Source organism: Lutzomyia longipalpis, chromosome 1, assembly GCF_024334085.1.
Source record: "Lutzomyia longipalpis isolate SR_M1_2022 chromosome 1, ASM2433408v1".
Classification (NCBI taxonomy): Eukaryota; Metazoa; Arthropoda; class Insecta; order Diptera; family Psychodidae; genus Lutzomyia; species Lutzomyia longipalpis.
In genome coordinates, this window is record NC_074707.1 from 49,665,794 (window position 1) to 49,692,900 (window position 27,107).

At 37.6% G+C, this 27,107-nt stretch overlaps 1 protein-coding gene across 2 annotated transcripts; it reads left to right on the top strand.

Annotated features, from left to right (window-relative positions):
* LOC129788125 (thyroid transcription factor 1) lies at positions 1–26,422 on the top strand. Of its 2 annotated transcripts, XM_055824144.1 has the most exons (7): positions 1–91; positions 438–1,147; positions 2,647–2,861; positions 7,528–7,682; positions 10,857–10,952; positions 22,810–22,896; positions 23,058–26,422. In XM_055824144.1, exons 2-7 carry the CDS (start codon positions 867–869, stop codon positions 23,427–23,429), a joined length of 1,206 nt encoding a protein of 401 aa, XP_055680119.1. In that variant the 5' UTR covers positions 1–91; positions 438–866; the 3' UTR covers positions 23,430–26,422. The 2 variants fall into 2 exon arrangements, with proteins under 2 accessions (XP_055680119.1, XP_055680120.1); XM_055824145.1 differs by having other exon boundaries at positions 7–1,147; positions 2,659–2,861.
* The last annotated feature ends 685 nt before the right edge of the window (positions 26,423–27,107 follow it).

A 27,107-nucleotide genomic window follows, 5' to 3' on the forward strand; every position in this document is an offset into this window, starting at 1 on the left:
GAGAAGTACTCGTCCTCAGTACTGTGTAGACCTCTTGTTTCATTTGACGGACTTTTGTGTCGAGTGGCCACCATCCAAAAATCCTTCAGAGGTGTTCAATTTTGTTATTGTTATTAATTTTTCATACCACCACACATTTTTCTTCTTTTCCTATCCAACGCGCCATTGTACATCGAACCCTTCTTACTGTGAGGAGTCAAAAAAAAAGTGTCTCATCCTCTCTCCTTTCCATCCACATATATATTTTTTTTCAACATCCCCGTGAACGATTTTGCGAGTCTCCCACTCAAAAGGATCTACTCCATGACCATTTGATCAGTTTTTTGTTGTTATGGGTGAAATGAAAAATAAACCAATCTCACAGTGATGAGGACTTTTCAGTGAAGGAGATGAAGGATTATATCAATTGAAAGTCCTTATTATTTTTATTTTCGAAGCAGTGAATAAAAATTACGTGAGGAATTGCCAAGACAATCGTGAGAATTTATTCGAAAAGAAAAAAAAAGGAATTACAAACAGCAACTATACAAAGCAAAATAGCATTATATATAGTAGAGAATTATATATAAAAGGAACAAATAAGTGAATTTTCAAGCAGTGTGATCCTTGTGCGAAACCCCCACCCCAATGGTAACAATCATCACCCTGCTGCCGAAAGCAATGTGGAATTAACAACCGCACCCTATACACTCTGCCCCCAATGGATACAAATTCGTGAAAAAAAGAAGAAACCCTTAAAAGTGTTAACAAAGAGAGTGGAACGCGGGAAAAAGGATATTCTTGTATAGTGAGTTTATTTTTCTTTGTGTAAATACATAGCAAAGTGATTGCGTGCACACGCACGAAAGTGGCAACGTCCGTGACGCATGTCCACTACACTGGGCACCACAAATTCTGGAGCCTTTCCAGAGGATCCCGACCAGGAACATGGGCTCCTGCCCGATCTAAATGGTGTGGACTTGGTTATGAGCTTGTCGCCCAAGCACAATCACCATCACAGTCTCACGAGTCTCCAGCATTTGCAATCACTGCAACACAATTCACTCCACAGTCACTCAACACCCTTCTCAGTCACGGACATTCTTAGCCCAATTGAGGAGTCCTACAGGAAGTTAGAACTTAGTGCTAACCCGCCTTCACCTTACAGGTTCGTTGTAAAGTGGAGTATTTAGTTTTAATTCGTTTTTTAGTTTTTGTGTCAAAATGTACATTGAAGTAATCCTTAAAAATTTCTTAATTAAGAGAAAGAAATTCCTTTTTGTTTTTTATGGCTTAAAACTGTTAGAAACACTTCCACTGTGGAAAATTCATTCAAATAGAATTAAAAAAGAAATCAGTCAGGTAATCAACAAAAGTCATTTAAAAGAGTTCTAAAGTTTTTTTTAAGAATGTTTTTAAGTTCTTAGAATATTGAAAAAACTTTGGAATGCGAAATTTTGCGCCCTAAATCTATTAAAAATTTTAAAAGAACTATAATAAAAGAAAAAAAATTGTCAAAAAAGAAAAAAATTGAAAAATTAAAGATTCTTTTGATTAAAATTGAATGCAAAGTTTTTGGCACGAAGTGTAGCTTTCAAGAGGAACTTTGGACCATTATGATTAAGAAGATACAGTCGTGCTCTCGTGGTAGGACCGTCGTCAAAATGACTTCTCCGCGGTAAAACGGCTTCAGAATGAGGAATTTTGCCTTCGCAGTGGGACAATTAGTATCCTACCTTTCCAATAGTACTAATTGTCCCACTGCGAAGGCAAAATTCCTCATTCTCAAGCCGTTTTACCGCGGAGAAGTCATTTTGACGACGGTCCTACCACGAGAGCACGACTGTACTTTCTTATATATTGTGCTAATTTTTTTACCTCAAATTCAGAAATTTAAATAAATACCTAAATAAATAAATAAAAGCTCATAATCTAACTTTGTAAGGAATTAAGTTAAATTGATAATGAATTTTACTTAATTTATGATTTTTTAGCTATTCATATTAGAGCAAAGTTTACCTTTTTTCTTTTTAGAAATAAGTCCACAAAATTAATTAAAAAATAACTCAAAAATTAAACCTTTATGCTTCAAATAAACATTAAAAGAATTTGTAATAACGCGAGAGAGGGAAAATTTAAAATGTTTAAATAAATCTTTAGAACACTTATTGAATTTCTTTCAAGAACTCCTTGACCTCTTGAGCGTTTCCAAGTGGGCTAAAAATACTTGTTCTCTTGGCCTTTATCCCTTTTATGTAGGTTGGTACCTACTATATATTTATTTATTCTTCAACCAGAGGAAGTAAATTGAAGTTGCCAAAATAGAATGTTTTTTAATTAATTTCACTTCTTGATCATTTTAATTTTTAAGAGATTTTTTTTTAAAAACAAATTTTAATTTTTCTTTATAACGGAAAAAGAAGATGAGAAGCTCTTATTTATTTATAAAAAAAAATTAAATCACAACAGAAGGATACAAATATTAGTTTTTTCTCTAATTAGAAATTACTTTCAAGCTTTCCTGACTGAAAATTCAAAATTCTTTAAAGAAAATTGACAAAAAAACAACACAAAATCTTAAATATTTCAAAAAAGTCTTTTTTAAAAGCAAATCCAATTAAGTTTTTTGGTTAAATAAAAAAGTAACAGTGTGTTGCAATATTGCAGGTCCAACTCCAGCGGCAGCAGCGTCAATTCGCCGAGTGCTCTGGGGCCAAGTACGGGGATGGCAAATCCCTACGCCATGGGGCCTTTGTACCACAGTCCGGGTGTCCAGAGCTACTGCACGCCGGCGGATAATCTCTCCCTTGCCGGTCACTACACCGACATGCGGAGTTCCGCCGGCTGGTACGGATCCACCGCCAATGATCCCCGGTTTGCAAGTAAGTTCCATTCACATTGATCTCCCGCCCTTGTTTGATCTCTCTCTCCTCCAGGAAGGAGAAGTGGGAGGAGAAGGAAGAAGATTTCTCTTCAAAGGATCTCTCCTTCCCCCTTTTTTCTTTTCCTGCCATCGCTGCAGAAATCTCTCTCTTTGGCGCGAAAATCTCTGCATGCTTCAGCAAACATTCGAGAAGCTCCTATTCGATCTTTGTTCACATTCCATGATGCTCATGATGCGCGCTAAAATGTTTGCCAGGATATCAAATGGGATTATCCAGTGTGGGGTAATTTTTTTCTCACTCCTTATCTGATGGTGGGAGCATCGATTGAATATTTATGCAAACAAATTTATTCGCTGATACCTCACAAAAAATTTACACGAGATTTTCACCCTCAATTTATCATTCATCCCCCATCGCCAAAAGCTATCTATTTTTTATCACCTCCCTTGTAGGCGGGTAACAAAGAAATAAAGAATCAGCTTTGGAAATTGATTCCTCCATCCTCCATATCCAAGGAGCATCAAAGAAATAAATTGGTGTGATAATTGTTTTCACAAAAAAAAATCATTTCAATTATATAGATGGAATTTCATTTTGCATCCTTCGTCTTCCTTTTAGGCACATCAGGAAATTCGATCCCACTCTCATCGCGTTAAAGGTAGAAAGCAAAAAAAAAGCATTTTGTTGCGATAAAATGTGTGAAAAGAATCCCTCGTGAAATGTGGTTTTGTGATACGAAGGGCACACGCGGTATCCTCTATGTGATGCTGATACGCACGCAAATGAAATTCGATCCAGTGAGCTTCAAGTGCGTCCTCCGGAGCAACCCCAGGAAACTAATAAGTGTCAGAAACACTAAGAGACTTCAATCACACCCGAGATGAATGTTTAAAGTGTTATTTGAGATAAATTTGTGTCATTTTGGCTTAGAAATTTGCGCATCATGAGATTCATTTCATTTCCTTTTCTATGAGGGGGTATCTCATTGAGGTTTCTGAGAGTTATTTCTTGTTTTATATTTTATTTTTCAATTTCAGTAAAAGTTCTAAAATAATAATTTAGATATCAGAGAATTATTAAGAGAAATTAAACGTTGATTAATCTAATTAATCACAGATTTTTGTGTTTAATGTAATAAATTGGGAAAGGAACATAAGAAACTCAAACGTTCACGAAACTGATTGAATTTAAAAAAATTTCATAGACTTTTTAAAAGCTATCTTGAAGCCATTAAAGGATTGAAAGAATATGTATCTAAGCACAAATAGATTAAACAAGATTAATCAATTTGAAAAACGTTCCAAAAGTAAAATCCAAAAAAATCTAAAACAGTATAACATAAAATTTGTATTATGCTGTACCCCTTGGATGACCCCACGACACCAATTGCCCATTCTTCTCCAGATACGTACAGCTATAAAAATAAGTTCATTCCTAAACAATGCTGCACATTCTTTGAATTTTACAGCCGTGTATTCCTGGAAAAGTAGTCTCACATTGAGAAAACAATTAAATAATCATTAGAATTTATCTAATATCGAGATTTTTCTTCTCCATTCCTCCGTCTCAATGGAGATGCTTTTTTTTTGCTTTCCTGATGTGTGTGTATTCCACCTTGCTTCTCTCCTTCATATCAATGATTTTATTTACATACCTCTTTTATTATTCTTTCAACGCCAGCACAAATAAGGCGAAAAAAAAGAGCCTGTGGTACGGGAGAGAAAAAAAAGAGAGTGGTCGGAAAAAATTAATAATCACTGGTATTGTTGGGTTAACGAGGCTTTTTGGGATCTTTCTTGGGTATTTGGTTTTTTTCTTCGTCTTCATCGTCTTACCTTAGCCTTTGGTTTCTCCTCCACTTCTTGCTCTCGTACAGCGTGGTTTATTGAATGCCGGAGAGATATTTTTCTTGAAAATGAATTTACATTCAAGCATCTCAAATGTGCGCGTGATATCGAATTAATGTGTGCGCCTCTATATCCATTTTATGGAGTATTTTTACATGCCCATGTCTTATTCCGACATGTCATCCGGAGGAGAAAAATTCTTACCAAGCATTTTTTATTTGCTTTGGTGACTCAATGTTTTCTCTCTCTCAACTGCGAAACATTTTGTGCTGTGCCAGCATCATCAGCACACAGCATCACAGAACCATCGAAGAATATGGGAAGGAGTTGTGGAAGAAATGTGAGATTCTTTCGTGAGAATCACAAAAGGATTTCTTGGTGTTCACCGTAAATATCCTTGAAGATGTACCCCCAAAATTTTGGTGGAGCTTTTGGGGTTTCCCACAAACGTCTCAAAATCTTCCATCTCCAATGAAGCGTCTGCATCACACGGAGGTGGAAATGTGCGAAAAGTGGCGAAATGGCCAATTTGGTAAATCTAATTTCCACCCTTGGGCCAATTTCATCGTACAGAGTAGCCCTCCCCCTCTTTGCACGCCTGTCTCTGACACTGCCCTCTTATTCCACCATTTATTCTCTAGGCCAGTCACACCATTTTATTAGTTTTACCGCCACACACAAAACATCGAATTATCCCTGGGTCTCATCCCCAGATCCTGCATCAGTGTGAGGAGGGTGCGAATCGGCCTCTGTGTGTGGTGTGTCAAATTGGAGGTTGTGGCTAGAATAATATTTTCTCAGCATGTTTTTCATCCTTAAACAACTGCCGCTCTATATCCCTCTGCCATTGACACCCTTGGCTAGCAAGACAACAAGGATGATCTCAAAGAATTAACCCATTTGTTTAGTGCTTTATACACCATAAGGTAAAGGCTGAGTCTACATTAGTCAAAGGCTGAGTTTAAATAAGAAAAGAGTTGAGTCGCAAAAAGGGAATTTAAGTCTCAATTAGTCTTTTTCTGCATCACAATAAGGTAAATTTGAGTTAACATTAGTTTTAACCGAAGGCGAATTAATAGGTAAAGACTCATAAAATAAATCAGAATTATTTCTAAGAAAATTCTATGATTAATCATTAAAAAAAAACTCTTTAATATTCTTCTCAAGTCAACCTTTAACGAACTTTAAAGAAAACTTAACTGATTTTACATTACTCTAAGTATATGCCTCCCCTAAATAGCTGATCTATGGGAAAAAGAATGTTGTCTTGATAATTGGAGGTGTTACTGAAATTTTTCACAACTCACCGTTTTACAAGGAAAATATAACAATATTGATTTTTAAGGAGCTTTTAAGAAATTTAAATTGTTTTTTAGGAGAAAGTAAAAGTATTAAGACAAAATTTATAAAGAAAAAAATTAATAAATAAATTTTCCCAATTTTTTACAATTCTCTTGCAAATAATTTTAAGTGATTTGAAATACAATTAAATTAAATATTCATAGAAAGTCACAAAAATGGCAAAAATGGTTATATTATACAGTTAGAACGTCACAGAACCTTTTAACACAATTTCTAGAATATTAAATGCACAATAATTGTCAATAAATGCGTCATTTTGAGTGATAATTTTGCATAAAATGTCTTAATAAATAATGTCCCTCAATTAGTGAGTCAAAAGGCTGTACTGAAGAGAAGTCTGACGACTACAAAAGTCACAGAGATTTGTGCCAATTGCACGGCAAAGAGCGCAGTTTGTTCCCCAGAGTGTCGTCTTCTTTGCAAAAATACATATCAAAATGAGAAGAAATATTATAATTAAAAAATAATAATAGCGTATTTGCATAGCTAATGACATTGTCACATATTGATTTAGCAATTGTCCATTGAATGGTGATAAATGCACCATCCAAATGATTATTCCTGGCGCATACTTGCAATTACTCGAGAGACTGCACAATGTATCAACAATATTTTCTTTTTAAAACATCCAATCTCCTTGCATATTTGCGCAGTTTTATTTTTCTTCCCTCTCTCTCTTTCTCGGGGAGTTTTTCTTCTTCATTTTTTTTTCTTTCTCCCAGAAAAATCTCCATGTGTCCATGGTGCATGGAACTACATCAAGCCTTCGGCAAACAATTCCTTTTAGCCGATGAATTTTTGCTTGGATAGCAAATGAAAATTTACATGTGAATTTTCAGCATTTGGGATTCACGCCAGAACCTTTCTTTTTTCGCGCATTTCGCAATGTTTGCCGTTTGAATGTAAAATATTTGCCAATAGGGAATTTATTTTGTAAATGCAATTTACGTGTGAAGTTCAATCTTACACAGAAAATTCTTCTGGGATTTGCAAGATTTCCCAGAGAGGGTTTCTCTATGCTTTGTCAATATAATTTTCTTTTTCTGAGTGATTTTTTTTTCGAGTTTCTTCTCCTGTTCTGGTCAGACATAAATGTCCGAGGATAAAATAAAGAAATGGTCACGTTTTAGGGATTTTGATTTCAATTGTATATGAAATTATTATTTACCGAAACATTTTCTTTGTGAAAGATTTTCCTTTAGGGAAGATCTTCCTTACAAAATGATAAATTCATTGCCATTCATTTCTTAAATCCGAATGATTTCGGATTTAAATTAACTGAGATCGCGCATTACCAAAATCCTTATTCTTCCCACGAAATATTCCCATCAAAGACTTTCCCCCTCACCCCATATGAGAGAGTTTTTAAGTGAATTTCCTGGCACAGCGAGTTAATTTTTACGATTGATTGCATTAATTTGATATATTTTCTTCTCTGTCTCATTTTTTTGCAGTCTCAAGACTAATGGGTGGCTCAGCGGGCGGTTCAATGGGACACGCAATGAGCAACATGGGAAGTTTGGCGGCTTGCAGTGTGTCTGACACAAAGCCAATGCAATTCCCTCTGGCACAGCGACGAAAAAGGAGAGTCCTTTTCACACAGGCACAGGTCAGTGAACACGCTCAATGCGGGCATCAGCATAATTTCAACATAAAATTATTCCTCCACTTTTTCCCACTCACAATTCCTTTGCATAAAAATTGTTGATGGAAATATATAGAGGTCACAAGAGCATGATTTTGATCGACAATCTTCGCATTTCCCATTCATACATACACGCACACAACTTCCTCTTGCAATATCGAAACATCTCAAGGACTTTGATATAGGAAGAAGTTTTGATTGCGAGTGAAAGGAAAATATATATGTAGAATTTAGGGAACAAAAGGAGGGAGTATAAGGGTAATTAATTTATTGGAGGAAATTCTTCCCTTATTTTCTTCTCCCTAAACCGTTGCCAATGGAACCGTTCCTATAAATGGTAACCTTAGTTACAATATATTCTTGTGCACCCATGGCTTTAGATTTATTTATGAGAACATTAAGACTAAAAATGCGTTAAAATGTGGAAGACATTTTTAGTCTAAAGAATGCTCAGAAATATTAGGAATAAGGGGTATAAGAGAACGAATAAAGTTACAAATTTTAATAAGCTTTCAATTCAATTTATAGAAAAAAAATTATCAGAACGCACAAATATAATTTTTCCCTAAAATCTCATCCGTAAAAAAATCCATAAAGGAGATCATTCATTTTTATATCGCAAAATAATTTTTAAAAAAATTAATAAAAAAAACTACATAGACAGGAATAAAATTGAGTCGCAAGATGAGAATTTTGTGTGACAAAAAAAGCACAATATTGGCAATTTATTTTGAATTAATCAAGTGAATTCATCTCTCTACTCGCGTCGAAATATTGTGTATTTTTCCCTCGCGCATCACCTCATCTGTCCGTGCCTATTTTTCTTCCTATATATCCATATTATATTTATTTATCTCCACAAAATCCGCACACACAAAAGGCATGGAATTTGTGAGGAGAACAGAAGTGAAAATCATGCATCAGAATGCGATGTGATGTGGCTTTCTGGAATAATATAAATTTACGTGTCTATGGGAGATCGCTTTATATATAGGAGGGTTTCTATACTATGTAGGTATATAATTGTAGGTATACAGAAAAATATACATAGCGACACATCATTCCATACAACACAATATAAATTATGACCGAAATGGTGCGCATGGTAGTCCAAAGTTGGGAATTGTCTATTTGCAGAACACTCGAAATGCCAAGTTCCAACTAATACACAAGAAATACAAATATCACATCTCTTTCTCTCGTTTGGCATTTTCTCCATATACATACATATTATGTAGGTATATAGCATTGCCCCTAGCCAGGAGAGAGAGAGTCCATTTTCACAATTGTCATACACCCAATTCAATGCATATTTGCGCGAGAGAGCTTTTTAAATTTAATTTGAATACCTTCAATATATGCTTTTGCCAGAATTCTCTCTCTCTCTTTCATTTCTAAACATCACAAAATGCAATCTCCCTGCAGAAATATTTGTTGAGTGCAATGAAAGATGGAATTGAGATGCGCGTCACTGCGAATATTGCATCGACACAACACAGCTAAGTAAAATGTGCAAATAAATTTTCAAAATCGATTGAAAAAATAAATTATGCAGAGGTGCGGAGACTCTAAAAAGAAGAGCTTTTGTTCAAGAAAATGTCACGCAAATAACACCCACACGGGTCGTAAGGAATTGTGCTCTACTTTCTTCACTTTCTTCAACCCGATGGAGGCGCCTGGTACCAGGCGTTTCAATTTAATTTGAAACAGGGGGTAGACAAAGACTCTATTTCCATAGGAATTCACTGCTCACTCGCTGAGACACCCAGGAAAATGCTTCAATCTGAAAAAATCCACCACCATTGGATAGATAATTTAATATTCTATCGATTGATAGCTTTTGAGGGGTGTCTCACGAAGATTAATGCACTAAAACAGATTTTAAAATTGTTGATGCACTTTTTGGAAATAAAGTGACGTCATTTTCTTCCTTTAATTTCTTTTCAAACCGTCCGCCATTATTTGCTGTGTTCGGGTGAAAAAGGGCTTTGTCTACCCCCTGATTTGAAATTTTAATTTCTCTCCACACAAAATTACGGTCACGATGAAGGTAAACAGATTTGAGGACTTCAACGTTGTGATTTTTGCAAGTCAAATGGCATAGGAAAAAAACCCCGCAGAGTGGGAGAGATTTTTCAGATCGATGAAAATGCGAAAAATATTTCTGCAGAGGGGAATAAATTTGAATTTTTGCCACAAACAAGCATATAAAAGTCAAATAAATCGTCTCGTTGGTTGATTTAGGGAGAGATTGAGCTCCAATTTTGTTCCAAATACATAAGCACCTATTTTTTTTACATAAGAGAGGTATTATTTATTTACTTGAATTCTTTTTAGCTGTGATTCTTTTATTCGTGTATAGGTATTTACTAAATGCAAATCAATAATGTTTTTTTTATGAATGACATTTCGATAGTAAACCTTTTGATTTTATTTCTTAAAAAAAATAGGGGTAAGAAGGGACATAATGTCATAAAAAGGAATATTTAAGTTCCTAAAGATCCTAACTTTTTTTTCTAAAAGTATTTACAAAAGATTTTACTTCCTGCAAATCTCTTTTAATTATCTTTGAAATTTCTTCTGAAAATTATGAAAAAAAACACGAAAAATTTAGCAAAGCTCAGCGAAAGCTCAAACAAAGCTCATCAAATTCTTTATTCATTCATAGCAATTCATCTAAATTTAAATAATGCAAAAGCCCCTCAAATAACCAACCAATTCCACTTTTGCTGCTGCAAGTGTATCCACTCGTACACTTTGCTCAACACAAAATGGGTAGAAGTTTGTCAAATAAAATCCAATCTCTGGCCACCCCAAAAATACTCCGATGAGTAAATATTTGCATCGCTTCGCGACGTTTGTTAATCCCCGAAAGGCCTTTTAATGGCCTCGGAAATAACATATAACATTGGATGTTTTATTTGAGCAAATAGCTGGTGCGCCCTGCATTTGCTCCCATAACTCCCTGCTATCTGGGTCTTCGTCATAGCGCGCAGTGGGGAGATTTAATTCCATCCTCAAGTACTTTGTAAGGATGGGTGGGTTGGAGGAAATCTTGAAGGGAATATTTGCCATGTTTTCTGGGAGACAATGAATGATTCTATCGGAGATTGATTTTATTTTTTTGCAATCTTCTAGGTCTACGAGCTAGAACGACGTTTCAAGCAGCAGAAATACCTTTCAGCTCCTGAACGAGAGCACCTAGCCAGTTTGATTCATCTCACGCCAACACAGGTAAGAAGATTTATTTTTCTTTTGGTCATCTGGCCAGAAAAGAGACATCGTGCTGTCGATCAAGTGCACAAATGGTGTGTTTGACCTTCGGGGTAAGGAGCGAGAAAAATGTCGGGAGAAAAACGCATATTTGCCCCTAAAGTGCATGTGTCCGTCAAGCGTCTCAATGGGTAAATATTGGACATGTTTCGTACCCATCCCGATGCTTTATTTGATTGATATTATTCTTGTGGCGGGGACGCAATAACAACGTGTCTCTCTTTCTCTCCAAAAGCCAAATACATCGCGTCAGTCAGATGATTTTCTTTTTTTAAGAAATAAAGAAAAAATGATCAACAAAACGTTCATTGCTAACAAGGCAAATCGACAGAGTATATGGGGAGCAATTAAGAAATCGAGTTCAGTGCGCCATTGAGAAAGATCGCGCAGATCATTCAATTGACGATCATTCGATTGACGATCATTCATGAAAGATTTTATAATTATTAAAGGAGAGGTGTGAATACTTCTTCTTTTTTTTTGATCGTGAAGAATTCAAAATATGCCAGCTTGATGAACAATATTGGAATGGAGGAGATTTGTGGATGATCATCCACTTGGGAGAACCAGAAATTGAATAAGTAGACAGATTTTGACAACACCTGAATGGATTATTTTGACTTTATGCTGCATGAGATTTGCTTGAAAAACCTTTTAAACGCTGCTTTAGAATATTGTGGTTTAATCCTTTTTTGACTTAAATTTTTAAAAGGAATCTTTTTTTCGTGAAAAATCTTTAATACCTTACGGAAATTAATTAATTGGGTTTAATATTTTTAAGGACTAAGGAAAGGTTTCTTAACGTCTTTAAACGATTTAAAATTTCTAATGATGATTACAATTTAAAAACTCAAAAATATTTTAGTTATTGTCTCAAACTATCAGGCGTCTCCATCATTAGCTATTCCACTATTGAAAAAAAAGCTTTATATGTTCAACATAATATAATCCCTTAAGGTACAAAAAAAATGAAGTAAATACATTTTTAGATAAAAAAAAACCTCTTGAAAAATCCCTCATTTAAGTTCACAATTATTGGTAGCACGTACCTGAGGATATTCGTATCGGGGGTTAGACTGTGGGTCGAATGACCAGCGAAACACAGTAGGTACTTTCAATCATATATTTCACTTCTAACTTTAATAACAAACAATAAAAATAAGAAAATTATAAAGAGACAAAATTTCCATGTGGCTTCAATCAAAATTCTCATGAAGAGTGAGTGTGCACGCTGAAGTTGGCAGCGAAAAGAAAAGTGGAGTCGTACCACGCAAAAGGTGCCAACTTCATTCGGTGCCGGCTTTTGGCGCCGTAACATATTCCCGGGGCTGAACCGTAGGATTCTGAACTTCCTGCTCAGTAGGGTCCGTAACCGGGAGCAATGCGAGTTTTGAAATGGCACGTTTGAATTGGCCATTTTTGGTTTGTACTGTGGCCACCCTGTGCTTCTTGTCTTCCCCGGGATGAATCAGGACAATCCTGCCCAGGAGCCAAGTGAGTGGCGGTAGATTGTCTTCGATCATCACGACCAGATCGCCAGGTTGCAAGTTGGGTTGCTCCTTCTGCCACTTTCGACGTTGTTGCATGTTGAGTAGAACTTCGCGAGCCCAACGTCGCCAGAAGTGCTGAACAATTTGATCGTTGACTCTCCATCGATTGAGGCGATTTGTAGGAACATCGGAGACATCGTGTGTTGGGAGAGCGTTAGCAGGTTCGAAAAGGAAGAAATGAGATGGTGTGAGTGCGTCCAAGTCAGAGGGATCCGATGATTTTGGAGTCAATGGGCGAGAGTTCATACAACTTTCTATCTGCACCATGATGGTAAGGAATGACTCGTAAGTGAGAGTCACATTCCCAGCGACACGATAGAAGTGTCGTTTGAAAATCTTGACTGCCGATTCCCAAAGTCCGCCAAAGTTGGGACTTCTCGGAGGAATGAAGTGGAATTGGATTTCTTCTTCGGACGCATGTTTGATGATTTTCTCTTGATTGTCCTTTTCCAGGAGGAATTTGCGAATTTCCTTGAGCTTCCCTGCAGCGCCAACGAAATTGGTTGCATTGTCGCAATAGATGTCAGAAGGTTTTCCTCGACGAGCGGTGAACCTTGTGAGAGCAGCAATGAATGCTTCGGAAGACAAGTCTGTTACCATCTCTAGGTGCACGGCTCTGCTGACGAAGCATATGAAGATCGCTACGTAGATCTTGAATTTGGTGGCACGTCGCAGAGGAGCCCTAATGTAAAATGGGCCGCAGAAATCGACGCCTACCTTCGTGAAAGGACGACGAGGTTGGACAACACGGTCTGCGGGAAGGTTGCCCATGATTTGCTGCATTGGCTTAGGCTTGCATCTGAAGCAGCGAACGCACTTTCGAGTGACGGAGCTTGCGACGTCGTACCCGCGAAGTGGCCAGTAGCGCTGTTTCATTGTGTACTCAACCAGTTTGGGACCACCGTGGCAGGTAGCCAAATGGGTTTTTTCAGCGATAAGTCGTGTGAAATGGTGCTTGTCAGGAAGCAGGATTTGATGCTTCATGGAAATGGGAAGCGATGACTTCTGAATTCTTCCGCCGACTCTAATTATGCCATTTTCATCGAGGAAGGGATTCAAATCGATGATGCGTGATGGTGTAGCTAGCTTTTTCCCAGATTTCAAGGCAAGAAATTCCTTGGCGAAAACCTGGCGCTGAACTTGTGAAACGATGAGCAAATTTGTCGTTGTAAGCTCTGAGACAGTAAGAGGTCCTGTTGCAGGAGGAGTGCCCTTGACCCGTGCCTTGAGGTTGTGCAGGTAACGTCTCCAGTACGACAAATAGCGAATCATTCTGGTGTGTGAAGAGAATTCATCAATTATCTTCCAGAAGTCCGAAACAACACTTGTAACGCATGTGACACGTTGCTCGAGGAGTTCATCATCCGCGACATTCGTGAGTGAACCATCATTGAATGAATCATCAAGAAGTGCGAAATCTGGTCCGTGCCACCAGAGAGTATTGTTGGCTAGCTCACTGGGAGTGGTGCCCCTTGACGCCACGTCGGCTGGGTTGAGCTCAGACGGAACATGGTGCCAATGATTGCGTGGAAGTTGCTGCTGAATCTCCGAGACACGGTTTGCGACAAATGTTTTCCACTTTTGGGGTTCCTTTGCGAGCCAATGGAGGACAATTTCAGAATCGGAAAAAGCTCTAATTGATTTGAAGTCAAGTTTGAGAGCGCTTAGGATTGATTGCAAGAGCTTCACTGCGAGAACTGCTGCGCACAATTCGAGTCGTGGCACTGTGGTCTTTTTGAGGGGTGACACGCGAGTTTTGGCACACAGAAGTCGGCAGCTGATTTGGTCCCCTTCCTTTGTCATCATGTATGCACACGCAGCAATGGCTTTCTCAGATGCATCACAAAAAAGAAGAAGATGATACTCACTTGGGTTGAAATGAGATGTAAATTTGCGCGGCACAGCGATTTGTGTGACTTCCTGGAGACTCTGTTTGTAGGAATTCCACTTGTTGTAAATTTCATCCTCTTGTGACAAATCAGCATCCCAATCGGTCTTCAACGGCCACAAAGATTGCATCAGAATTTTGGCTGTAACGACCACTGGAGCGAGGAATCCGAGTGGGTCGAAAATTCTCGAAATCTCTGAGAGTATGGTGCGTTTGGTGACTACATCACCAGTAGGCGTAACTGTGAAAGTGTATACGTCTGTATAGGGCTTCCAACGAACACCAAGGGCTTTGATAGAGTCGTCCAGATCAGAAAAGTCAACATATTGGGCTTCACGCTCCTCTTCGGGGATGCCTTCGAGAACAGCAGGGTCGTTAGACATCCACTTCGTGAGATGAAAACCGCCTTTGTGCATGAGATCTGACATTTGCTGAACTAGTTCTTTGGCAGCCTCGACAGTGGGTGCGCCGGAAAGAAAGTCATCAATGTAAAAGTCAGATTGTGCCTGTTTGGCTGCTGGAAAATGCTCACCTTCATCTTCCACGAGCTGTCGAATAGTTCGTGTGCTCAAGTACGTCGCGCATGCGGTGCCATACGTAACGGTTGTCAAGAGATAAATTTGAAGAGGTTTGTATGGGGCATCTCTCCAGAAAATGCGCAGTAGACTTTGATCCTCCTCAATGACTTTCACCTGTCGGAACATCTTGCGAATATCTGCCTTGATCACGACGTTGTGCTGTCTGTATCGAAGTAGTATATCGAAGAGGTCGTCTTGAATCTTGGGCCCCACTTTAAGTGCATCATTGAGTGACTTTCCGCTAGTTGTCTTCACAGAGCCGTTAAATACAATGCGGTATGGGGTAGATGACGAAGAGAGCTTCACGACAGGGTGATGAGGAAGATATACAGCCGGTTGAGGTGACGTATAATCCGGGGGCATCAATCTCATGTGTCCGAGCTGTTCGTATTCAGTCATGAAATTGACGTAGTGGAGGCGCAGTTCTGGATTTTTCATGAGCTTGCGTTCGATGCAAAGAAATCGCTTCCTTGCAATCTCGTAAGAATCACCCAAAAGATGCACGTTTTTATTGGTGGGGAGAGAGACGATGTATCGGCCATGTTCGTCCCTGCGAGTGTGTTGCGAATAGTGGGCTTCGCAATCAATTTCCTCGTTGGAGAGGAGGGGCTTTGTAGACTGTGGCTCCTCAATTTTCCAAAAGCGCTCAATTTGTTCGTTAAGTGAGTCCGACTCTTGCAACGTACAGAGACAGCTGATGCTCGATTTTGCCTGGGAAATGGGACAATTGCCTGCAACCACATACCCGAAAAGTGTTTCGAATAGAATGGGAGTGCCCTCGATTATCCCAGGGCGGATGACTTTTGTGTAAACTTCAACACCAAGGAGCATGTCAATGACACTTGGGACTGCAAAATGAGGATCCGCAAGGTGTACGTTCGGTGGGACTTCCCAAGCAGTGGCGATGGTGACTGATGGTTGTTTCCCAACGATGTTGTCCACGACGGAGAACTCGCATGAGGTTGAGAACTTGAAGTCATTTGAGCTGATTGTGGCCCGTGTAGCGTGCGTGATCTTGGTAGAAAGATTGCCAACACCAACTACTGTTTGATTTGGCTGTGTGTGGATTGGCAGTCGGCACTTTTCAGCGAGCCTTTTTGTGAGAAAATTGGGTTGGCTGCACGAATCTAGCAGCGCTTTGCATGAATGTGTTTTTCCATCACGCCCGGTAATGAAAAGAGAAATTGTTGGCAGCAGGGTGTGCTGTGCAATAGCAGGGTGACTCACGAGCGCGGTAGTAAGTGCCCCTTGTTGTTGATTGGGTTGTGCCGTTTGTGGCACCGATGAAGTTCCGGAAGTGGCTGCCTGGCCCCCAGTTTGAGGTGTTTGAACCTGCTGCTGAACTGAGGAGGAGTTTCCCATGAAAGCTTCATGAAGCAGAGTGTGATGACGTGAACCACAGCGCCTGCAGTTTGATGATTGGCAAGAATCAATGCTGTGAGAGTCTCGCAGACAATTTGTGCAAAGTTTATTCGCTCTCACTAATTCCAGCTGCTGCTGTGGAGTGGAACCCGTGAATTTGGAACATTGTTGCAATTTGTGGGCTCCTTGGGCGCAAATGATGCATTTCTTGGCGTTAGTGGCAGTGTAGCTGACTTTCGGTGCGGCTTTTGAATCAGGCTTCGCTGGTTTGGAATCCTTGGATTTTTTGGCCGAAAAAGTGTCACTGTCTTTGGTGAAGATAACCTCGAGAGCATCGCAACGCCGCTGAAGAAACTCCATGAATTGTTGTAGTGTAGGAATCTGGGATGAGGTGGTCTCTCTGGCCCAGAGAGTTTTGGTCTCCTTGTCGAGCTTGTTGAGTAGGATGTGGATAAGCCAAATGTCGCGATCGGTACAATCCATGGCATCAAGTGCTTGTATAACTCCATGAGTTGTGTTGTACAAGCTTCGCAGAAGTTTTGGATTTGCATCCGGGACACTTGATTGTTCCAAGAAGGTGCGCAAATATTGGCTGACAATACTCTGCTTCTTCTCAAACCGTTCCTCAAGCAAGTTCCAGGCCAAGAGATAATTGTCGTCAGTGACCGCAATGTGCTTGACGATAGACGCGGCCTCACCGCTCAGCTGAGCTTTCAGATATTGGAACTTTTGTACGTTTGAAAGCCCTTTGTTTTGGTGAATTGTACAGGAAAAAGAATCCTTGAAGGATGACCAATCAGCGTAATTGCCTGTGAATGTGGGCATGGTCAGCTGAGGCAATTTCACTTGATTGATGCTGTTGTTTCGAAATGAGTCAAACATAGAGCGATTCATCTTAAGATTCTCCTCCATGAGCTTTACGAGGCTTTCATTTTTTGACTCATTGCCGACAATGCTCTCGTTGGAAGCAGCGTGGAACTCATCATGCTCCGTACGTTGGCGTATCTCAATTTTGAGTTTGATTTGCAATTTAAGAGAGCGATCCTGAAACTCCAATTCGTGATCATGTTCGGTGTGATACGAATCTTGAGAAAGTTCCGGAAGATTGTAGATCTGTTGCTGGATGGTCTCGAATTTGCTGATAATGCCCTCCAGAGACTTCTCATAGACAAGAAGCTCGTCTAGGCAAAGGTCTTGCTTTGTTGTGAGAGTGTCCTCGAGACGTTTGAGTTGTCCCTTGAAGCTGCCCCTCTGGTAGTGAAGACTTTTCAAGGTCGCCATCGTACGGGATTTGCAGGATGAATTTTCTTCGATAGATCAAGGGAACGTTTGGCTGGGATTCCGCCGTAGTTCGCTGAGTGTGTAGAAGGACCAGTAATGGTAGCACGTACCTGAGGATATTCGTATCGGGGGTTAGACTGTGGGTCGAATGACCAGTAATGGTAGCACGTACCTGAGGATATTCGTATCGGGGGTTAGACTGTGGGTCGAATGACCAGCGAAACACAGTAGGTACTTTCAATCATATATTTCACTTCTAACTTTAATAACAAACAATAAAAATAAGAAAATTATAAAGAGACAAAATTTCCATGTGGCTTCAATCAAAATTCTCATGAAGAGTGAGTGTGCACGCTGAAGTTGGCAGCGAAAAGAAAAGTGGAGTCGTACCACGCAAAAGGTGCCAACTTCATTCGGTGCCGGCTTTTGGCGCCGTAACAATTATTTTATATATAATACGCCAAAGTGTTGTATTTAACAACATCAGCAATTCATCCATCTTTTGCTGATTAGTTCATGAATTCATGGAGTTGTTTCGTAAGAACAAAACGATCAACCAGATGTTTGAGAACACTCAAGTATCTGCCACACGTTTGCTTGCCATTTGCTCTCCTCTCGAATTTTTTTGCATCACATTCAATTTATTTATTTTTATATACTCGCGCACACACATGAGGAATCCTGCCAGGAAGTGTCGAATATAATCATCACCCTTCTGGCCATTTTTTCCTGTGCTTTAGCCATCCCTTCAATTTTTTTTTCAATTGATCTTCTCGATTAACTTTCTCTGGAACGAATTTCCTCAATAAACTCCCCCGTGGGTGTATTTGGAGCTACCACAGTGTCATGGTATTACTTCCTGTTTGACTTGTCGCCAATTGAAGACAATGACCACACGAGTAAGAATATCCGACAAGCCTGAGGGGCCTCTGAGTTTATGTAGTAAAAACTCCTGTAGCATCTTCGCATCAATTGAAGACGCGTCATTGCTTGCGTTATGTTTCTCGGGGAAAAAGGGACAACACCACGAGTCGGCTTAATAAAATTTATATTCGAGAACACACCACAAATAATAAACATCAATTTAAACTTTTTTGATGTAATTCAGTCAGACCAAAATTATCGGATGTGAACTTGAATAACATCTTCAATCGCCCCCACTTAAAGTGTCTCAATTGGTGAATTCTTCCGGTCGTGCTGGACTTTCCAACGGGCACACACAACTCCAATCCATATATTCTTGCGGGCTTTATCTCTGCTGTGGTGTAAGCTTCTCGTGTGGAGCTTCTTCAGCCCACGCGCAAAAATCTCCTTTGGAGGGGGGGGGAAGAGAGCGATTTTATTCATTTGCAACCTCCAACGCACTCGAAACTTGGCGCGAATTAAAGAGAAGTTTTGTTGGGAGTAATTGCCGGTAATTTGGTGGCTTTTTGTCGTGGTTTTTCTGATTAAATTTGCTTTAATTTGATGAATCACGCATGTTGTTATATAACCAAAGCTAAATAAAGCTCTGGAAATATATTTTTTATTTGCAACAGGCTTTTAAGGGGGGTCTCTTTTGAGAGCTGGTGAAATTAAATATTTTAATTTTTCTTGGGGTTTTTCTTAAACTCGGTTTTCAAGTGTTGGTGACATTTAAAGACTTAGCATTAAAGAGTAAGAAAATCACTTTCCGCCATCTTAGATGCGACGCCATCTTGAGATTTTCCTCAAAACACAAAGGTAGGTTTTTCTCAGGATCTACTGGATGGATTTTGATGGGGTCAAAAGCAAATGAAAGAGGAAATACCAATGCAGATTTTGATGTACCAGAATTTTGAATTTCCATCCTGGGGCTGAGAAAAGTGAAAAAATGTGACTTTTGTTCAGATATTTTTGACGTTTTTCCACTTTTCTCAGCCCCAGAATGGAAATTCAAAATTCTGGTACATCAAAATCTGCACGGGTATGTCCTCTTTCATTTGCTTTTTACCCCATCAAAATCCGTCCAGTAGATCCTGAGAAAAACCTACCTTTGTGTTTTAGGGCAGTTCTGCGGAAAAGTCGGAAAATCACAAGATGGCGTCGCACCTAAAATGGCGAAAAGTGATTTTCTTACACTTCAATAACTAGGCTACAAATGTAACCATCATCGGATATCCAAGTTTAAGAAAAACCCTAAAAAATTTCAACATTAAAATTGTGTAAATTCTAACAGATTTCCCAAGAGACCCCCCTTAATTAGAGATAAATCTTCTCATGGAGATGGAAAAGAATTAACTGGAGGAGGCACGTGTGGAAGATTAAATTAGAAAGAATAAAAGAATTAGCTAATGAATAAATTTATTTTTAGAAAATTCATATATTTCTTGGGGCTTTATTAATGTTTAAATAAACCAAGAATTTATTTGTTTTTTTTTTTATCAAAAGCTTCTTTTGTTGCTTTTAGTGATGGTGGAGACAGCTAAGAATATAGTTAATAACAGCCCATATGTTCAACTAAGTATATGAAATTAATTATAACCAAGAAAAAAAGAAAATCGTCATTTAACTTTTTTTTTAATAAAGTTTTGATATTGTGAGTATTTGTCCACATAAATATGTTGAATTCAACAAACTTTTTTTCCTTAGTTAATTCAAACTCAATTTTTAGCGAAACCTCATGTTGTTAGATATCAAGAAAAAAGGGAAATTCACCTTAAAAAATTGAAGGAATATCAAAGAATTTTCTCATCATTGAGCAATCAAACAGATGAATTTAGAAGAAAAAAATCCCCTTCATCTCTTTTTCTTTCTTTCTTCAAAAACCTTCACATTCCCTTTCATTTCCTGCCAAAACTACCTTCAAGGAGCATCTCAATCATTTATATCTTTTTAACCATTTTAACCCCATCCAGTGAACTGAGAAAATTGTGACAGACAAATCTCTAACTTCCGCACCAAATGTTACCCACGACGAGCAAAAATTTTGAGGATCATCCTCTTTCATCGAACAATGTGTGACTATCCTTTTTTTCTCTTCAGAAGAAAAATATGTATCACCCAAAAGGGTTGAAAGCGAAATGAAGGAAGAAACAAAAATTATTCACCCCCTGAAAGGCCCAAATCCTCACCCCAGAATCACCCAACAAAAGTTTATCCAACGGATTAATGTGTGAAATTATAAATCGTTTATCTCCTCTGTCAACATCACAATCATAATTTGCGAAAGATGGCCGTTTAGACAGTTGCCGGCCGCGTGCGGGGTCGATAAACAAATAAATATGAAATGAAAATAATAATTGGAAAATAATGTTGACGTCCTCAAATAAATTGCATCGTGTGCCAAAATATTTTCCACGCCGCATCATATTTATTTCATATGGGGCGAAGTTTTCTGCTACTGACATTTTCATGCATTTTATATCACGCATAACCACCCCTTTTCTCACCCACCCCCCAATGCAAACATTTGAAAATTATTTTGTTGAAAAAAAATCCTCCCCAATTGACCTACATTGAGGAATTAATTTGTCGACAGAGTACCCTCCAATTGTTATGCAAAAGTAGCCATAGATTATGTATGTAGGTATTGGGTTGTCCATTAAGTCCTCTCAATGTTTATGGTGTTTTAGATGAAAAACAATTAAAAAACAAATCTGGGATTTGTTTTATTTTGAATTATATATTTAAATTGAGAAAAGTTCGTTTTTTAATTTCAACAAGAATTTTATTTAGATGTTTTTTTTTTAAATTTTATTCTGTTTAAAATCACTTTACTATACCCCAAAATCATTATAAAATTATTAAATTAAAATATTGTTTAATTTTGAAAGACTTGCACCGACGATTGTGCATAAAGTCCTTTCAAATTTTATTTGAAATTTTCTAAACTATTCACGTAATATTTCAAGAAATATTTTTTATCAAATAAAACTCCCTTCAATTTTTCCATTTTACTTGCAAAAATCCTTGCGTGGGAGTAATTCACTATCCGTCGGATTTCACCTCAAGTTCAAAACTCTCTCTAAAAAAAAGTTCTCATTCAATTTATTTTATTAATCCCCTGCATGAGTGCAATTTTGTGGATTTTTTTCTTAAAAAGTTATACAAAGAAAACTAAACCACAATTGAATTTCTTCTTTTTTTATTATTCTTTTCCCCCAAGGACTCAAAGAAAAGATCCTTGCAACTGAATCAAGTGCCTGAGAGAGATTTTCAAGCATTTCGTCCTTTTTTCCTCATTCATCTCAAATCCATATTAAAAGGTCAAATATTTAATCCATGATAGAGAGAAAAAAAGAAATACGTAAAAAGAAAAAAAAATCACGCAGTGAGAAATTTGTGGTTGACTGAAGAAAAGATGATGATGATGGTTTTTACTAATGGAGAGAAAATTATGTGGGGGCTCATTGAGATTCCATGCAGTTGAGGTAATTTCGGATTAATCTCATTTGTCCATCGGATGTGCAATAAAAAAAATTTACTCAAGTGCATTAAGGGTGCGGGATTCGCCTAGAGAGGGCTTTTTATCTAGCACCCCCTGGTGCGATTGAGGGGTTTGCTTTTGGTTTATTTAGTGCATGATTCGATCACCTATTGTTGTGACGGGAGCAAAAACCCAACAATAACATTTTACCCTCCAGGGCAATTGCTATTTAAGCCTCGCTTCACCCTCTCTCTCGAATGAAAAAAACCTCCCGAAAACGCGTTTACAAGAGGAGATTCCACGCATCATTTAATTTTCCGAGTTAGAGACACAACGACCAATTTTGCACTGTTTGGCTTTTCCACCGACGGCATTTTTCCCTTCTGCATCACCGGAGCATCTAATGATTGTTAACAAGAACAAAACAACAGCATAGATTAAGAATCACATGAAGGAAATTCCAAGAAGAAAGACAAAGAAGTGAGGCACATTGAAGTTGTAGAAAAAGTCAGGAAAATTAGGAGGTATGGCGCAGAGTAAATAGAATTTTTGGGGGCAAACTATTTAATTTGGACAAAGACTGTGTACACAGAACGGGGGCCTAGAGTTGGCGTATTCAGTAGCGATGACCACATTCATTCAAATATTTTTGATTGACAAACATCGCCCAGTCGCACTATCGTCATTCAATCAATGAACGAACATGCCCACGGGCTCACGGAATTACAAAGTTTAATTGCTTTTCTCTCTCTCTCTCTTTTGCTTTGTACAGGTGAAAATTTGGTTTCAGAACCACAGGTACAAGTGCAAGAGGCAGGCAAAGGAGAAAGCAATGGCCGAGCAAAATCAGCACAATCAGGTAATTATTCCTAAGATTTATTATTTGTCCTTAAAAAAAACATTTTAAAAAGCTTCTGAAAAGATTTAACACTGATTTAGGCTATAAGTTGTACTAGTTGAAATGGAATCGCAGACGTAAGACCTACAAATGACATAAATCTCTTCTTGATTTTCTTGCAGTCTGCAAGTTCACCACGACGAGTAGCCGTTCCCGTGTTGGTTAAAGACGGCAAACCCTGCTCTGGGAACTCCAACAGTAATCAACAGCAACAGCAGCAACAGCAGCAGGTGGCAGGCGGTAATACTACCGTCTCCAGCGGCAGTAACTTGGTTACGGGTGAGTCAGCAAATGCCCACTCCCCAGATACCTCTGCTGCCCTCCTGAGCTCCTACAATGGTGCCCAGCATGCACAGATGTTGCAGCAACCCTGCAACAATGCCCTCATGTCCAACAGCCTGGCCATGGCGTATCGCAACCAGAACAACTTCATGAGTAACAGCCATCAGCAGCAGTGCAGTAGCTACCTACCGCTTCAAGGACGAGCCTGGTAATAGTAAGTCTCCATCACCACACAATTCCCATCAATCTGTTCCCACGCATTTACAATGGGGGATCAGATAATTCAAAATTATAGGACAAAGTTGAGGGAGATTCTATTAAAGTGTTTAAGACGTCTGCAAACTTGATAGTTAAATGCAGATGAGAAAAAATATAGTCAGTGCTTAATCGCGGATTGTTGTAGGTAAAGTTTGTACACAAATCCTCGAAAGCTGCCGCGAAAGCTACCCCGAAAGCTCCCCCAGTTCTTGTATATAAAAGAAAGTAATAAGAATAATTTTCTTTAAAGAAAAAAATAATCAGGAAGAAAATTTCAAGAGTTTGACAAAAGGGAAAAGATTAAGGATTTCTTAAAGATGTTTTTGGGTTTATTTTAATCTGTTTCATTGAGGAAAATCTTTAGTAAAAATACATGAGAAAATATCCGGAACTTTACCAAATTTCTAGTGAAAAATTTAGCATCAAAAAATTCTTTAAAATTTCTTGCACAAAAATAAGAACGTCAATTTTTTTTTAGAATTCCTAAAAATCATTTCCCTTTGTCTCCTCTGAAATAAACTTAATCTTCCTTGATAGAAATTCACATTTCCATTCCAAAGGACATTCCAAGAGAGAGATTCCACAATATATTTAAAGTATTTTTAAATATTTACACAAAAGTGAATTGAAATTCTCTCCCAAGGTCGCTGAGGAATTTCTGTGACCACACAGAATTGACGATTTTTTCTTCATGTTGAGAAGAGAAATCCTCGAAAAGCATCCCCATCAAACGGAAAGTTGTCTCAAATTTCATTTTGAAGAGATCCTCAATGCTCTTGTGTGGTCATCCTACTCCTTTCCTTCATCTCCTTTTTTTTATTCAACCACAACGCATCTCTGTGTGGAAGATGCCATAGAGAAATTGACCACCTTTTTGACTTTCTCGATGAAAAATTCTTTTCTATGTTGGGAAAGCAACAACCCTCACAGAACAGATTGACTTCTTTGCCATGGCCAAAGTTGACAGGCATCACGGGATGAAAAAAAAAATCCCGTCAAGGAAGCTTCAATGCTTCTTCTATTTACACATCATCTATCTATGGAGATTTTGAGGGATTTTCCTCACCATTGACGTACTTAAAAGGCTTTTAAAATTATCTTGTTGTGTACACAACGAGATGAACACCACACACGGAGGATCCTTTTGGCATAGTTCTTCCTTTCTTTTCGCATAACCCGCAAATTTGCCATCTCTGCCCATTGAGCCTTCTTTTTTTTGCACTACCTACCTACCCCTATTCTCCCACTAATTTCGCAATTTTTCATTCTTCTGTGGCTTTGAGAGAGAGCCAGCCAACATACAGAAAAAACTCCAGGAGCAGCAAAAAAGAGAGAAATGTACAAAGGAAGAAGATTTCTTTTTTTAGCAAAGAGGAAAAAAAGGATGAATTGGCAGGTACATTTGAAAAGAAATGAGATAAAAATTAAGTAAATTATACTTTATGATGAAAAAAATGTAGAGAAAAGTGAATATTCAGCAAAAATGGAAACAGGTGTGATTTGTTGGAGGAGAACAGAACAAAATGGGAGGACATGAGAAACAAATACATCGAGAATGCAATAAAAGATTAATTAAATTTTTATGAATCTTTCATTTTGAAAAGAAAAAATCATAAAGAAATGAATATTCGAAAAAGAAAACGAAAATCTTAAAATTTGCAGTGCTGTTGAATTAATTTAAAAAGCAATGATTTAAAGGATTATATTTCTTCCCTAATTTAAAACTAAATTTCAAATCAAATATTAAATTTTTTTCTATTGCTTTTAAACATGGTATGTAAATTCAAATAAATTTTTGAATTTTAAGGCAATAAAACTAAAAGATATTGGGCCTAATTCTGTGGCCAAGAAACCTTTGAAATTTTAAGAATTTATTCTGAACTTTCAAGGATTTCTTAGTCACAGAATACAACCCATTTTGATTAGCCCTCAAAGTTTAGCAGCACTGCCTTTTCAATCGCAGATATAGAACAAAATTTCCCGTAAGTACTCGTGATCTAAAAGCCCACAATTGAGTACCTAAACATACATATATAGGTATTGAAAAGCTTCGAAGGAGTGCGGAAAAGAGAGCGAAAAAAAAGGAGACGAAAGTACCTTTCATTGAGCACTTAAATGCTTTTCATCAATTAATTAAAGAGAGCAAGTAAAAGTATATAAGAAATCTTTAGTTGAAGTGTATTTTGACAAGTACCCTGTAAATAGTGTAATTAACCCAGATGACCCTTTAAGTAATAAGTCGTTCGTTCAATAGGCATTTTAATGAAAACAAAAAAAAAACTAATAATGTAATTATTAGTATAATGTATGAGAATTTGAAAGAATTTTCTGTGTAATGTATAAAATAAATGGAAAAAGCAACAACAAAATAAAACATAAAAAGAAATTGAGGAGGAATTTTTGAAGAATTTGAGCAGGGTATTAAATAAGTTTAAATTGTAATTCTCAAACCATAGGAAACTCCGTGGAATGAGTTTTCTCATAATAACTTCTTGTGCAGAAGAGGGATTGCTGGAAATTTACAAAAAAAAGGAAATTGATGCTAAAAAAAACAAATTCCATGAAGAAAATTGAAGAAATTGTGTGACGTGATAAAAATATTATTATTAAATTTAAATACTTAAATATATAATTTTCAAACCAGCATTTTTTTCTCCCCCCGAAATGCCCTCGTAATTTAAATGAAAAGAAAAATCTTTAACAAGAAATTAGTCTGTAAATAAGAAAACTCTGTGTATGGGAGATGGAAGGTTGAATTGAAAGTAAAAAAAAAGACAAGAAAATTGCATCTCATATAAAATGATTATATAAAATGAATTTAAAAAGGAAGTAATAAAGAATTAGTTTACATTATAATGAATGAATTGTACTACAATTGGTGTATTTTACAGCAAAAAAAAACGTAAAAAAAAGAGGAGAAAAGTGAATAAATAGCAAATACTGATGATGATGTCTCTATTTATCTTCCCTCTGCTTAAGAATGCCCCAGAAATTTCCAAAAAAGCAAGAGAGAAAAAAAGAAGAATTCTTCCCAAACCCATAGCTTGATGCAAGAAATAAATAAACTCCCGAAAGGAGAGATGAAAATATGGTAGTTTGTAGGTACAAAAGAGGACCACTTGAACTGCGCCAGACGTACAATTCTGTCGTGCTACACACCACAAAAAAATCCGACGAAGAACTGAAAGGGGTTCGATTTTCCCTTTCGCTGTGCGTGATTATTTTCTCACATCCCCCTCACTCCGACGTTGGTGTTTACTTTAAATTCATATCCACCCCGAAAAGGAGGAATTTTGATAAATATCCAAAGTTCCTTCGTTCTCTTCCTCAAGACGTTCTCTAAATATTTATTGCACAATGTAAGAACATCGTGACGGCAACACCCCTTTTCTTTGCATATTTCTTCTACGCAAAAGGGGGCACAATTCTCTTGGGGGTTGATTTTTGGTTAAGTGGGTGGATTAAATTTGAATTTATTACTCAATTTTTCTAATTTATTAATTTTTTTCACGAATCAGTTTTAAGGGAGTTTATTTGAAGAGATTTGGCAACATTTTTTTTTTAAATTTCTTCTACCATGAATTAAAACACAAATGTTTTATTAAAATTTGTTTAATTTAAATTAATCATAT

Excerpts from the sequence above, each read along its gene's own strand:
- LOC129788125 (XM_055824144.1), top strand. The coding sequence starts at position 867 with ATGTCCACTACACTGGGCACCACAAATTCTGGAGCCTTTCCAGAGGAT. Across the intron at positions 7,683-10,856 it reads TCCTTTTCACACAGGCACAG|GTCTACGAGCTAGAACGACG; the intron begins GTCAGTGAACAC and ends GCAATCTTCTAG. Across the intron at positions 10,953-22,809 it reads TTCATCTCACGCCAACACAG|GTGAAAATTTGGTTTCAGAA; the intron begins GTAAGAAGATTT and ends TGCTTTGTACAG.